The sequence below is a fragment of the Athene noctua genome, chromosome 4 (genome assembly GCF_965140245.1).
Source record: "Athene noctua chromosome 4, bAthNoc1.hap1.1, whole genome shotgun sequence".
In the NCBI taxonomy this organism is placed as follows: Eukaryota; Metazoa; Chordata; class Aves; order Strigiformes; family Strigidae; genus Athene; species Athene noctua.
In genome coordinates, this window is record NC_134040.1 from 79,869,529 (window position 1) to 79,882,890 (window position 13,362).

Consider the following 13,362-nt stretch of genomic DNA (forward strand, 5'->3'; position numbering starts at 1 on the left):
CATTATGGTAGGTTTCATAATGCTGGGAGAGAACAGAGTGACACAGCTTGGTCACCTTCTGAAAGTTAATTAGCTGTGGTAGATGTTCTTAAGGGAAGAATTTTCAACCACAGGAAATGTTTAAGTCATGGTAAGTGCTGATTATCAGTGGTGTAGTCAAAGGTAAATGCAGGTAACTGGAATTTACCAACTTTTCACTGCCTGGCCTGGTACACCAAATGGATGAGTTTACCTACTTTTTAAATTACTGCTATAACACTAGGTTTAAAAAACGTTTGCTTTTCCATCACTTCACTCTTAATACTCTTCACTGCGTTTTCTTTGATGCATTCTGATGCAGCCTGGATATCATGTTCTTTTCAGTGGGAATTTACTTTGACAAAGTTTTATACAGTCCCTAATACAGCTACAGGCTGATAAGTATAGCTAGAAAATACAGCAATTAAATGAACAATAAATATTACTCTGTATATTACCTTCTATCATATATTTTACTGGAAACCTTTTGTCTTGCTAAAAAAACCCCCACCCAAAACCCCAAACCAGCATCTGATTCAATTTATCTCTTTTCTGGAGAGACATGGTAAACAGTAATAGAATGGTGAGTTATTTGGAAAAATAAGCTAATTAGATTGTACATGCTGCACTAAATACTTCAAGGATTTATAAACTCAAAAATCAGACCATGGATGTTTGTTTGATTCAATTAAGTCCCAATAACTGACAATGTCTAAGACATCAGCTATAGATTTGAAAGGTCTACTGTCCTGGAAACATGTCTTTAATCTTATATACTATTTGTCTTGATTTATTTTCTATATATGCTGAAAACAGTTTTAAAATCACAATTATCTAATAAAAGAGTAGTGGAGTTAATAAAACTTTATGGGTTTATAAATTGTGGTACAAATCACAGTCTTCATTTAGTATTTTTTTGTTGTTGTTGTTGTTAGAATAAGCAGTTGAAACTGGAAAAGCCTTGTTACAAATCCAGCTTTTCAGCTTAAAATTACACATGTAAGAATAAATAAGTTAGCCTGTCACGAAGGGCCCAAAGCTGTTGCTTCATACAGTAAACCTCCCAATGAAGCGCACTGAGCAACAGCAGACAGTCATTTACTACCAATGTATTGTACAACACATCATCAGTAGTTTGCTGCTAACAAACGCAACCTCCTCTTACCTTTTGCTCTTGATGGAGAAGAAGGCGACGAGCTAGTTAAAGGCTTTCTAAGGGTGGTATATGGGCCTTGCATATCTGTACGGCCTGGGCTGGGCCTGTTTGCGTTCTGATCACTGTGCACCCTCTGATGACTTACAGCAGGTTCTGACTTCCTTCTTTTTCTGTAGTCACTTGCAGAACTACAGAAATAAACAGTATTAGCAGCAGTCTAATTCTGAGATCAGAATCCAGGAATTTAAAAAATAAGGTCATAATTATATTTATTCTTTTAAAAATAAAAAAGGCCAGAACAAATACATCAAAAACATGTAAAGGGGAGAAGCACTGGTCTCAGACACATAACAACATATTTCACAGAGAAAAGCTGAATTTCTTTTTCACCCAAGTGTTTTAAAAGTTTTATACAAAATCGCTATGTCAACTTCATAGAAAAGGCTTTGAAATAACAGCATCAAGTTTTTCTAGACTACTTTTTGGTACTAGAAATTCAGCACAAAGATGAGAAAAAGAGACTGAGAACAGATGAGGCAGCAAGCTTATGGAAACAAGCACTGAAAGTGCAGCAGTAAGGTTAAATGACGGATCGGTGCAGTTGAGACAAGCTCAGGGATGTTAGTGGAAAGACCCAGAATGCAGCATGGCTTATTTTGAATGTAAACAGTAAGTCCTTGTAAAACAAAAGTAAAATTCAGTGTCAAAATACAAACACCTTCTCCATTTTGTCAGTCTCTATTGTCCTATCTCTATTTTGTCAATAGCTCACAAGGCGAATGTTAAAATCTGACTCTTCACAACTTCTGCTCATTTTAAGTCACAAAGAAAACCCTCGGGCTATGTAATCTGTGTCTACTGAAATCATATACTGTATGTCTTACCTAGAGGGCCTGTCCAGGCCTTTGTCTGTTGAACAGTGACGATACAAAGAAGTCTGTGAAAACAAATATATGAATCTGTTATATGCCTGTATTTGAAAAAAAGGGTGACAAAAATTTATGGTTATCATGTTTGATTATGCTTTGTTACTCTGTAACAAATCCTATAAAAACAGACTATGATGATTTCCATCCTGGACACTCCAGCATAGAAACTGCTGCAATATTTCATGAGAATACTTACGCAGTTTCTAAAAAGCATCACTAGATATGATTTCATATTCTACTTCAAGTAATGTTTTTTCTTTTAAAACACTGCTAACTAATAATCCAAAGTCATGCTTCTCTATACCCTTTTAAAAAATAGATACAGAAGAGCTGAAATAAACTTTTACTATAAAAACATAAAAATCTGAACATAATTCCTTCATGCACAAGTGAGGTCTGAAGTGCTTCTCATCCCCTTCAGTTAGCCACCAAAATCCCACAATCAATTACAGCCAGAAACTCTTGATATTGGCAGCTAGTTGCTGAATTAGCACAGAACTTTAGTCATTGCTTATGGAGTTATGGAAGTAGCTACTGCACTGTACTGCACCCTGGAAGACGGAATGAAGTAGTGCTCCATAATTTTATTATTAATACCAAGCCAACCTTAAATGACTACTCATTTTAAATTAACCATTTAATACATTTCAAGCCTGCAGCCAGAATTAAGTAATACTACAGTTCTGGTAATGAGGTATGAATCTGGAACGAACTGCATGGTCCCTGGGGTATTTCTTCATGGGTACAAAGAAGTGTGGTTCAAAAGTTAAACTTGTTTTGAGTGCCTAGCAAGTCACTTCAGAGCTAACCCAATGGACTGGAAATAGAAGTATCATACAGATTTGTAAGCTGCAGAAACTATTTTTCTCTCTACAGAAGTCTTTTAGACCTTCTCTGTATGGAAGAATCTTAAAGGCTTTTCTCTGTAGAGGTCTGCAGAAGTAATAGCACTCATGGACTGTGTAAGTGCTTTTTTTGTTAGATTATCATTTTTTCCAGTGATTTGAATTGCAAGTTCACGAATAGTACTTCACCCAGATTTGTTAACTGACACATGTATGTAAGTCATGTATAGAAGTCACCCATAATCTAAGAATATTTGAGAAGAGATTTCAGAGGACTGTATAGTTTAAATGACATTCTAGAGTAACTGTTTAAACTACTTTTACAGGTGGGACACTATAAAGTCAGTATGATTGTTCAGTTACAAGCTCATTTATCAGTTGGTTTCATTATTTAAGACCTGCATACACCAAGTGATCCCATCAGGACAATGCTGAGGTTTGAACTCAGCCGGCAGCCAGATGCCACATGGCCTGTCTTTCACCTCCCCCCTCTCTGGTGGAATAGGGGAGGGACAAAAAGAAGAAAATTCGTAGGTTGAATAAAAAAAAAGAATTTACTAAATATAACGAGAGAACAAGGCCAAGAATAGTGAGTCCAAAAAGAAATGAGTAAAATGCATCAGTGGCTTACTGAGCGTGGCAACCTCCCCCACCCAGCAACACACACCCGGGCCAGACCTGAAATCGGCGTGTGCCAGAGAGAGCCCACACCCACCTGTATCCCTGGGCATGACATCACATGGGATGAAATACTCCAACGACTGATCAGCACCAACCCTCTAGCTGGGCTCCCTCTCAACCCAGGGAAAGTTAACTCCATCCTGGTTGAAACCAGGACAGTCTCCACCCCTATTCCATACCATTGACATCATGCTCAGGTTCCAAATACATCCTAAGAAATCACCACCCCTTTTTTCCCAGGTCTCACAGATATCATTCCCTCAGTGTATGGTCCATCCTTCCACAATGTTTGCTGCGTTCATTTGGTCCATAACTTCGGGTTCCATCTATCATGACAGTCATTAAGGCTGAGGAATGAGGCAGAGTTGGCTCAGTCAGTGGGGCAGGAGGCTTTGGATGTGGCAAGGGATGTTGCAAGGCACCAATTGCAATAACAGGGTTATGTGACAGTTCGATCCTCACCTAAAATCAAGTCTCCCTGAGGCACGCATCAGACCTCTCCATCCTTCTGCATCACCCATCAAGTGCACCCAGGTCCTTGGGCAAAACTAGTTCCACACTTGGGTTTACCTTTACCCGATGCAGGAGTAACCCAGACGGCCTTCCCCAGCATATTCCTAACGTGCACTACAGGGGCTCTATCCCCATCCACGGTATGTAGGAGGTTTGACTGAGCAGGGCTCGCTTGCTTGGCAGATCCTCTGGTATTGACTAACCAGGTGGCTTTTGCTAAATGCACGTCCCAGTGTTTGAAAGTTCCACCACCCATTGCTTTCAGTGTAGTTTTCAGCAATCCATTGTATCGCTCAATTTTCCCAGAGACTGTTGCATGGTAGGGAATGTGATATATCCACTCAATGCCATGTTCTGTGGCCCAGGTGTTTATGAGGTTGTTTCAGAAATGTGTCCCATTATCTGACTCAGTTCTTTCTGGCGTGCCATGCTGCCACAAGACTTTCTCCTCAAGGCCTAAAATGCTGTTCCAGGCAGTGGTATGGGACATGGCATGAGTTTCCAATCAACCAGTGGCTGCTTCCACCATTGTAAACATATAGTGCTTGCCTTGCCGAGTTGTGGGAGCGTGATATAATCAATCTGCCAGGCCTCCCCATATTTATACCATCATCCTCCATACCAAATGGGTTTTAACCATTTGGCTTGCTTGATCGTAGCACAGGTCTCACATTCATGGATTACCTGTGCAATAACATCCATGGTTAAGTCCACCCCTCGGTCATGAGCCCATCTATATGTTGCATCTCTTCCCTGATGGGCCCAGTGAGCCAGAAATTGTTCACCCTTATGTTGCCAGTCCAGATCTACTTGAGACACCTTGATCTTGGCAGCTTGATCCGCCTGTTGGTTGTTCTGATGTTCTTCGGTGGCCCAGCTCTTATGTACACGAGCATGACATACTTTCACAACCAGATTCTCTACTTGAGCAGCAATATCTTACCATAATTCAGCAGCCCAAACGGGTTTGCCTCTGTGCTGCCAGTTGCTCCATTTCCACTGCTGTAACCAGTAACCCCACAGAGCATCTGCCACCATCCACGAGTCAGTACAGAGGTAGAGCACCGGCCACTTTTCTCGCTCAGCGATATCCAAGGCCAGCTGGACAGCTTTCACCTCTGCGAACTGACTCGATTCACCTTCTCCTTCAGCAGCTTCGGAAACTCATTGTGTGGGGCTCCACACAGCTGCCTTCCACCTTTGATGTTTCCCCACAATGCGACAGGACCCGTCGGTGAACAGGGCACATCACTTCTCATTATCCGGTATCTCAGTATATGGTGGGGCCTCTTCAGCACGTGCTACCTCTTCCTCTGGCGCCATTCCAAAATCTTTGCCTTCTGGCCAATTTGTGATCACTTCCAATATTCCCGGACGGCTGGGGCTCCCTATTCGAGCCCGTTGTGTGATCAGTGCGACCCATTTACTCCACGTGGTATCAGTCGCATGGTGTGTGGAGGGGACCCTCCCTCCGAACACCCAGCCCAGCACTGGCAGTCGGGGAGCCAGGAGGAGCTGTGCTTCAGTCCCGATCACCTCTGAAGCAGCTTGAACACCTTCATGTGCTGCCAGTACCTCCTTTTCGGTTGGAGTGTAGCAGTCTTCTGATCCTCTGTATCCCCGACGCCAAAACCCCAGGGGTCCACCCCGAGTCTCCCCTGGTGCTCTCTGCCAGAGACTCCAGGTAGGGCCATTCTTCCCGGCCGCAGTGTAGAGCACATTTTTAACATCTTGCCCTGTCCGAACTGGCCCGAGGGCTACTGCATGAACTATTTCCTTCTTAATTTGTTCAAAAGCCTGTCACTACTCCGGGCCCCATACAAAATCATTCTTTTTCCGAGTCACTTGATAGAGAGGGCTGACAGTCTGATTATAATTTGGAATGTGCAGTTTCCAGAAACCCACAACACCTAAGAAAGCTTGTGTTTCCTTTCTGTTAGTTGGTGGGGGCATAGCTGTTATCTTATGAATCACCTCCACTGGAATCTGCCGATGTCCATCTTGCCATTTTACTCCTAAAAACTGGATCTCTTGTGCAAATCCTTTGACTTTACTATGCTTTATGGCAAAACCAGCTCTCAGAATGATTTGGATTATTTTCTTCCCTTTCTCAAAAACTTCTTCTGCTGTATTACCCCATATAATGATACCATCAATGTACTGTAGATGTTCTGGGGCTTCACCCCGTTCCAGTGCAGCATGGATCAGTCCATGGCAAATGGTGGGGCTGTTTCCACCCCTGGGGCAGTTGATTCCAGGTGTGTTGGACACCCGTCCAGGTAAAAGCAAACTGTGGCCTGCATGCTGCTGCCAGAGGGATGGAGAAAAATGTATTGGCAGTATCAATCATGGTGTACCACTTGGCTGCCGTCGACTCTAGTTCATACTGAAGTTATAACATGTGTGGCACTCAGCACTCTGTGGTGGCGTGACTTCATTCAGGCCATGATAATCTGCTGTCAATCTCCACTTTCCGTTAGACTTTAGCACTGGCCATACGGGGCTGTTAAAAGGGGAGTGCGTCTTGCTGATGACTCCTTGGCTCTCTAGCTGACGAATCAGTTTATGGATCGGGATTACAGAGTCTCGGTTGGTGCGGTATTGCCGTCGGTGCACGGCTGTAGTGGCAGTTGGCACCCGTTGTTCTTCAACCCTCAGCAATCGCACAACAGAAGGATCCTCTGATAGACCAGGCAACACAGAAAGCTGTTTAATTCCTTCTGTTTCCAAGGCTGCTATAACAAAAGCCCACCGATACCCTTTGGGGTCCTTAAAATACTCTCTTCTGAGATAACCTATGCCAAGAATGCATGGAGCGTCTGGGCCAGTCACAATGGGGTGTTTCCCCCACTCTTTTCCACTTAAGCTCACCTCGGCCTCTAATACAGTCAGCTGTTGAGACCCCCCTGTCACTCCTGAAATACAAACGGGTTCTGCTCCTTTAAAATGTGATGGCATTAGGGTGCATTGAGCACCAGTGTCCACTAGAGCCTTATACTGCTGGGGGTCAGATGTGCCAGGCCATCGAATCCACACCTTCCAGTAAACTCAGTTGTCCCCGTCCTCTGCCTGGCTGGAGGCAGGGCCCCTCTAGTGTTGGTCATAATATTTGCTAATGACAAATGGGTTAGTGTGTTATTTCAAGGCTTCCTGGTGATCTTGGACAGTACAACATGGCATAGTTTCATCCCACAAACTCTGATGGGCCTTTGATTTTGGGAGAAATCTCAAAGTAAGCACATGTATAGGAAAGAAGTAAACTCAAGGTTTTGATTATAACTACTTCTCTGTTTTTTTCCAATTTATTTTGAAATGAAATAGACTACTGGACTAAATAATGAAACCATGACTCTTGTTCCACTTCACTGTTATAGTCACTTGTGCGTTTAAACTTGCTAGTCTTTGCATCTGTTCAGAATGGAAGCAATGCAAGACTTGGATAATACTCTAAGTCATGTGCTGTACAAGTGATGCATCTCTGCGAGATTTTAAAAGTCACTTTTTTAATATTCTGTCACCACATTAGAGGCAAAGCTGAGGCAGTTTCTCTGCTGCGGCTGCAATTCTTACCTGATGGATACTGCTAAATTGTTCCTGTCAGAACTCGATTAGCCCCAAGCCTCTGAGACTGCTTCCAAACAACAAATGTGATTTTATAATGCACTACACTGGTCTGTATGACAAATATTGCATTTTATAATAAAATGGGAAACCAAAAGAATAGATTTGTTCTTTTCTCACCCTTATCCTTCCATTGCTGCACTGTATCATGGACTTTCAGGTTGTTAAAACTGATGCTCAAGTTCTGGCAACATAAAACTCTGCTTCAGTGACTTATGCTATGGATGATAGAAGGGATCTAGAAATAAAAGCTCCAAAAATTACCTTAGTCCTGCTATGCTAAAAAAAGGGCTACTTGTCATGCAGTCATTTTCAGCTCATCCAGTACAACCTTCAGACACATTACAGGAGACATGATCTCCTCTATTCATCTGCATCTCATTTACAGTAGAGAATGACACGCATGCAACCCACAGCGTGTGCGCTACAGTAGGAGGGAGAAAGTGGCATAAGGAAAGTATCAATGGCAATACGTCCACCTGCTAGGAATTACTACAGTGTTTATTTGTAAATTAACATGTCCTCCTGCAACACTCATCTGCAATTTCTAGCCTGTGTATGAGAGATCTTCACACAATCTGGGAATTAAGCTATTACCAATAGGAGCAGGAGGTAGCCCCCATTCCCAAGGACAGGGATGCATGCATCAGTGATGTTGGTCATGTGCCCAGTGTCTCCCATGTTAGGTGTTCCCAACAGTCAATGCTTGCCTCACTCATACAATGATGCATCCCTTTCCCAGGTGGCTTTCTGTGCAGTGGGGCTCCACATACACTTTTTTTCCATGATGGGAGAGTAGACAAGACTGTGGAATACAATCTAGTTTTATCACAGCATTTGATTTTTATTTGCTAGAAAACCAACATGTTTTGCTGCAAACAAGTGTGAATTTATTTCTTATAAGTTTCATTTTGTTAGCAAAACACAGGTTTCAAGGTTTGGTGGTTTTTTTAATTATCTGCCATTGCATTATTCTTAAGTGATAAACAAACTATGTCTGACACTTTAAAATAAAAATTGATTTGCGGATTTGAACGTGAAGAACAGAAACAGGTAATTTCTGACCAAAGTATTTTAAGTACTGTAAACTAGCTCATAAAGTTAATGGACTTATTAAACCTTAGAGAGAAGGGGTACCATGAAACAAAACCATACCATCTGCTCTAGGAAAGGAGTAAAGAATCAAATCTCCTTTCTACAGGCAGATTAGATAGAAGCCTGTGTTTTGGAGCCAGTTGTTATGGAGGTGGGCTGATGATCATCAGATATTCTCAGACAAACAATAAACCTGCTATTAGCACTTAGGAAATTATCTGGTTTTTATTTCTCAATATTTGGAATGTGTATGGGCGTCATGATGAGTGCATTACTGTTCACCTATTCTGTCTAAACAAAATATCACAGTATTTGTTTTTAAAAAATATATTCTGAAGGTGGTACTTATTCTTGAGCCTTTCCTGTTCATACAGTTCATATTTTCAAGATTTTCTTTACGTCCTCTGAAAGCTGAAAACTATGACAATTCTCCTACCACTATCCAACCTCAATGATTTTAAGATAAATATCTAATATTATGAAGTCTGTCTGAAATAAAACCATAGAAGCCAGCAGCAGAGTTGCTCACACCAGCAGCTAGTATAATCACAGTTCTCTTCACATTTCTACACAACAGAGAAGCAAAGGCCTCAGGTCCGTGTGGTTCTCTACACTACCCACAAAACACACACTGAGCCTGTTCCGGAAAATGTCAGTCTTATTTCAAAACTGGCCACAACTATCGACCTCATCTTTGTTCACCAGTCGCCGCCATGGTCTGGTACCGGCAGAGGATGGAAACTCGGGCTCACAGGTGATCTGTTGGAACTGTTGCATGAGGTGATATGAATATTGCAGATTGTCATTTGGGGTTTCTTGTGCAGGTGCCAACCCCTTCCATTAGAGACTGGGCCGAGACCATCTGTCACATGATACTGGCCGAACAGCCATGAGGCACTGATTACTTTCCACCACTTGTAATGGCTCCAGGGCTACACAGACGATGATGTAAATCCCAAGGGCGGTGCAGATCACCACTGCCTCCTATGGAAGGCAGTGGGTAAATCACACAACTGAAACCAAACCAGAGAACTTCTTTATCCACAGCATTCCCCAGGCCATAAATAGCATGTCAGTAATCAGACTAAGACTGCAAGAAGTGCATATCTTGCCAAAATTCACTGCTGGGTTACTATATGGCTGTTGCTTTCCATCCTTTAAGATACTCATTACCTTGAATGTAACTTGCCCTTTTGCCCTTTCTTTGAAGTCACCTTTGAAGTTTTTCTATATGAAAGATTATGTTGCACGTTCTACAATACTAATTTTTACCACAGGTATACGTTATTATATGTAGGCTGTGTGGAGATTATACCTTCTACCCACAGGTAGAGCTCACTGATATGGCACATAGGGGAAAGGTGAAAGCAAACAGTGGATATGATTGGGTTTTATAGCCAAGAGTGGGTACCGCTGTCTATAGCTGTCCTGTCAGCTGGTGGGCATTTATTGACCCATGATCCTTTCAAGCCACTTCCAGATGGCCCAGCAGAACAAAGCTCCCCCAGTGCCCCATCTCCAAAGCCAATTAGGCATCTTCCAGAATATTCAACATGGCCCTATATGGATAAAGGCTGTCTGACAAAAATAATTCAATATTGGAGACAACCACCCCAAACTACCAAACACAGAATTTGTTGAATACTTTGATTCAGTTCTACTCAAAACCCCATATATATATTTACAATTAAAACAATTTTTTTAGCTGTTTGCATGCATCAAAGCTTTAACTGTAAATGAAAATGAAGTTAGGAAAAGTGGGCAAAAGTTGTAAATCAGGCTTGTTTGCATAATGGTTCTAATACTTCAGTAAGTTATTTTGAATAATCTGCCCCCCCAATACGTAATTTGCTGTACTCTGTGAACATGATTTATCATAATTAAAGATTTTTAAAGTTTCAAAATAAAACATAAATGTCTCTGTAAATTAAACAAAGAGAAAATCAGTATTACTTAATAGTTGTTTTACCCAGCCCTACTGAACATGATAATACTTCAAATAATCATGTTAGGGCTTTTAAATTGTCTTCCTCAACATATAAAGTACTATCAAATATTAGTGAAGGCTTAGAGGCTTATTGCCTTGGAGAACTGGGTGCAAATTTCACAACCATGGGGTTCTTCCAGAGTTTTAGAGCTTAAAACCAAACCAGAGTAACTTGCAAACAATAAACAATTTAAGGCCACAATTTACATTTAATTTTTGGAGAGACTACGGAAGGTGAGAGTGAATCCCAAATATGAATAAAGTAAAGCCACCATATGAAGTAAAGTTGTCATTAGAGGATTCACTGACTTTTGCCCTAACACTCTAAAAATGGGAGGGAGGGGAGGAAGGAATGAAAGCCTGAATCTCTCCCACTCAGAGTAGGGCAACAACAGCCCGCTACCTGATTATGATGCATTTTATTTGGAGTGATGACAGTGACTGTCAATCCTGCAGTTATAAATTTATAACAGGATTATTAATTGCTGATTTACCTGATTAGCAACCTTAGTCATAAATACTTAATGGGACAAATGATATCTTAGCCACAAAGGCTTGCTTTCTTTACTTTGAGATATAGAATTTGAAGTTGGATATTTTAATTAAAAAATACTATTGTGATGATGAATTAATTGTGTCTGAAAGCAATGTACTTGCCCAACTCTGATGAAGTGGGAATTTGTCAAAGAGAGATGTATGGGCTGTTGCTGTTGTGTAATTCTGTTTGTTAATCTCTGAGAAGTTTTGGGGATAAGGACTCACAGTTCCTAGGATAATAAGATCAACATCCAAATGCACTAGTGATCTGGAAAGATATGAAGACAAAGATACAATGATTGTGAATTAGAAATGTCTCAGCTATCAGAAGGAAACCACTAATTTTTAACAAACTTAAGACATAAATGGTGAGCACTCCAACCCTTCTTCCCAAGAGAATCATCTGAACAAGAATCATTCATTTACCTCATTGGAAACACCAGAAGAACTGTCTTGAACATAGTCCAAAAGCTTTTTAGGTGGCTGCATCATAAAAGCAGAAGTGTAGAGATGAAATGGAGTAGAATCAATGGCAGCAAGGAATGAAACATGTGGAGAAGGTGACACAGTTAGAAATTAAGTGTTGACAATGTCAGATACAGAGTGACACATATGGGTAGAATGGAAGGAAGAGTGCGTTACAATATTTTAAAAATTATAAGCACTTTAATAAAGCGTTAGTAACTTTAGGTGGTATAATTTACAACTGAAATGTTGAATCATTACTAATAGTTTTAAATACTGATGAGACAGAAGAATGTAAAGCATCACAATTACATTCTGCTAGGGGAATCTCAATATATTTTATCTTACAGGAGACACTATTCTCAGGCTATCATTATCAGTAAAATATTGTTGACATATTGTTCATCAGAAGAATGTATCTGGACTGTTTCTGCCCACCTAGAGGGAGGAATGACAAAACAGATTGAATGGGTAAATAAAAGGAGATAAAAGGTAATCAGTGAAAATGTGACAAATTATGGACCACTGGACAACAATTTAAACCGAGATATATTTAACTAGTTTAAAAAATTTTTTTTCAGGTGGTATTCAGGGGGTGATTTTTTGAAACGCTGTGATTAAAAGAATTAGTTTTAAAAGAATGTATGTGGTTTGCTTTCTCTTCTGCTCTCACTGAAGTAGTTGGGAGGTCTGATTTTGGCTTATGGCTAGCTACAAAAAGGGACTAAGGTACCTGGTTCCCAGAGTGCCCTCCAGGGCCCTGTCAAGTGCTCAGGCTCCTCACTTAGCCCAGCATATCAGTAATTAGCACGCTGCAGGGGGCTCCAGAGAAGTGCTAGCTAACAGGGAAAGATAAGAATGGGCATGTTTTAAACCCTGATACTCTCAAGCTCAAATGCCATGTCTGTTTGAGATTTCCTGCCTGTGGGCAGGTGCTTTTGGTTTTTTTTCCCTCAAGATGCTCAGGATCCTGGGGAGCTATGAGAATACTTAATGGGATTGAGGGAATGCTTGGGTTTACTTCCCTCCTTTTTCCGAGGGGATCTGAACTCCCATCTTCCCCCTGTCTGGAACGTACTCTAACCACTGTGTTAACATTCTTCTGGGATGAAGATGCTTGTTATCCTTTTTCATAAAGATGTTAGAGTGTACAGGGAAGAATTTGAGCTCCATGAGACAGAGAGGGTGTGTGCAAAAGCAAGAGCAGGTGCATCTCCAATCTAGCTGTTAAGGCACTGTGCAGGGAGGAAGTGAGACCTAGTTCTCAGTCTTGCTTCAAGGACAATGTTACTATTTTATCCTTGTATAAAATATACAAACAGCTTTTGGTGCTTAAAGGCAATTAAGACTGTGTATTTGCAGAAGAATTGTGAGTGCCTAGGCAACCAAAGATGAAAAACATATCTTTGATGTTCAGGTGTTTCAACCAAATATAGTTTTTCGGGTTTGTAATTTTAAGTGTAAATGCTTGCAGTAGGACTAAGGGAGAACGTGTTTGCCTAAGCCCTTTTTTCT

General features: G+C 41.1%; 1 protein-coding gene across 16 annotated transcripts in view; it reads right to left on the reverse strand.

The window, feature by feature from the left end:
- Positions 1-13,362, reverse strand: part of SORBS2 (sorbin and SH3 domain containing 2) — an 86,413-nt gene that overhangs the window by 26,875 nt on the left and 46,176 nt on the right. For 8 of the 16 annotated variants that reach the window (XM_074905847.1, XM_074905856.1, XM_074905858.1 and 5 more), the window contains 3 exons: positions 11,809-11,865; positions 2,059-2,111; positions 1,184-1,362 (listed from right to left, as the gene is read on the reverse strand). In XM_074905847.1, coding sequence (XP_074761948.1) covers positions 1,184-1,362; positions 2,059-2,111; positions 11,809-11,865 — 289 coding nt within the window. The remainder of the gene's footprint in view (positions 1-1,183; positions 1,363-2,058; positions 2,112-11,808; positions 11,866-13,362) is intronic. The other 8 variants (XM_074905854.1, XM_074905850.1, XM_074905849.1 and 5 more) reach the window with 1 other exon arrangement.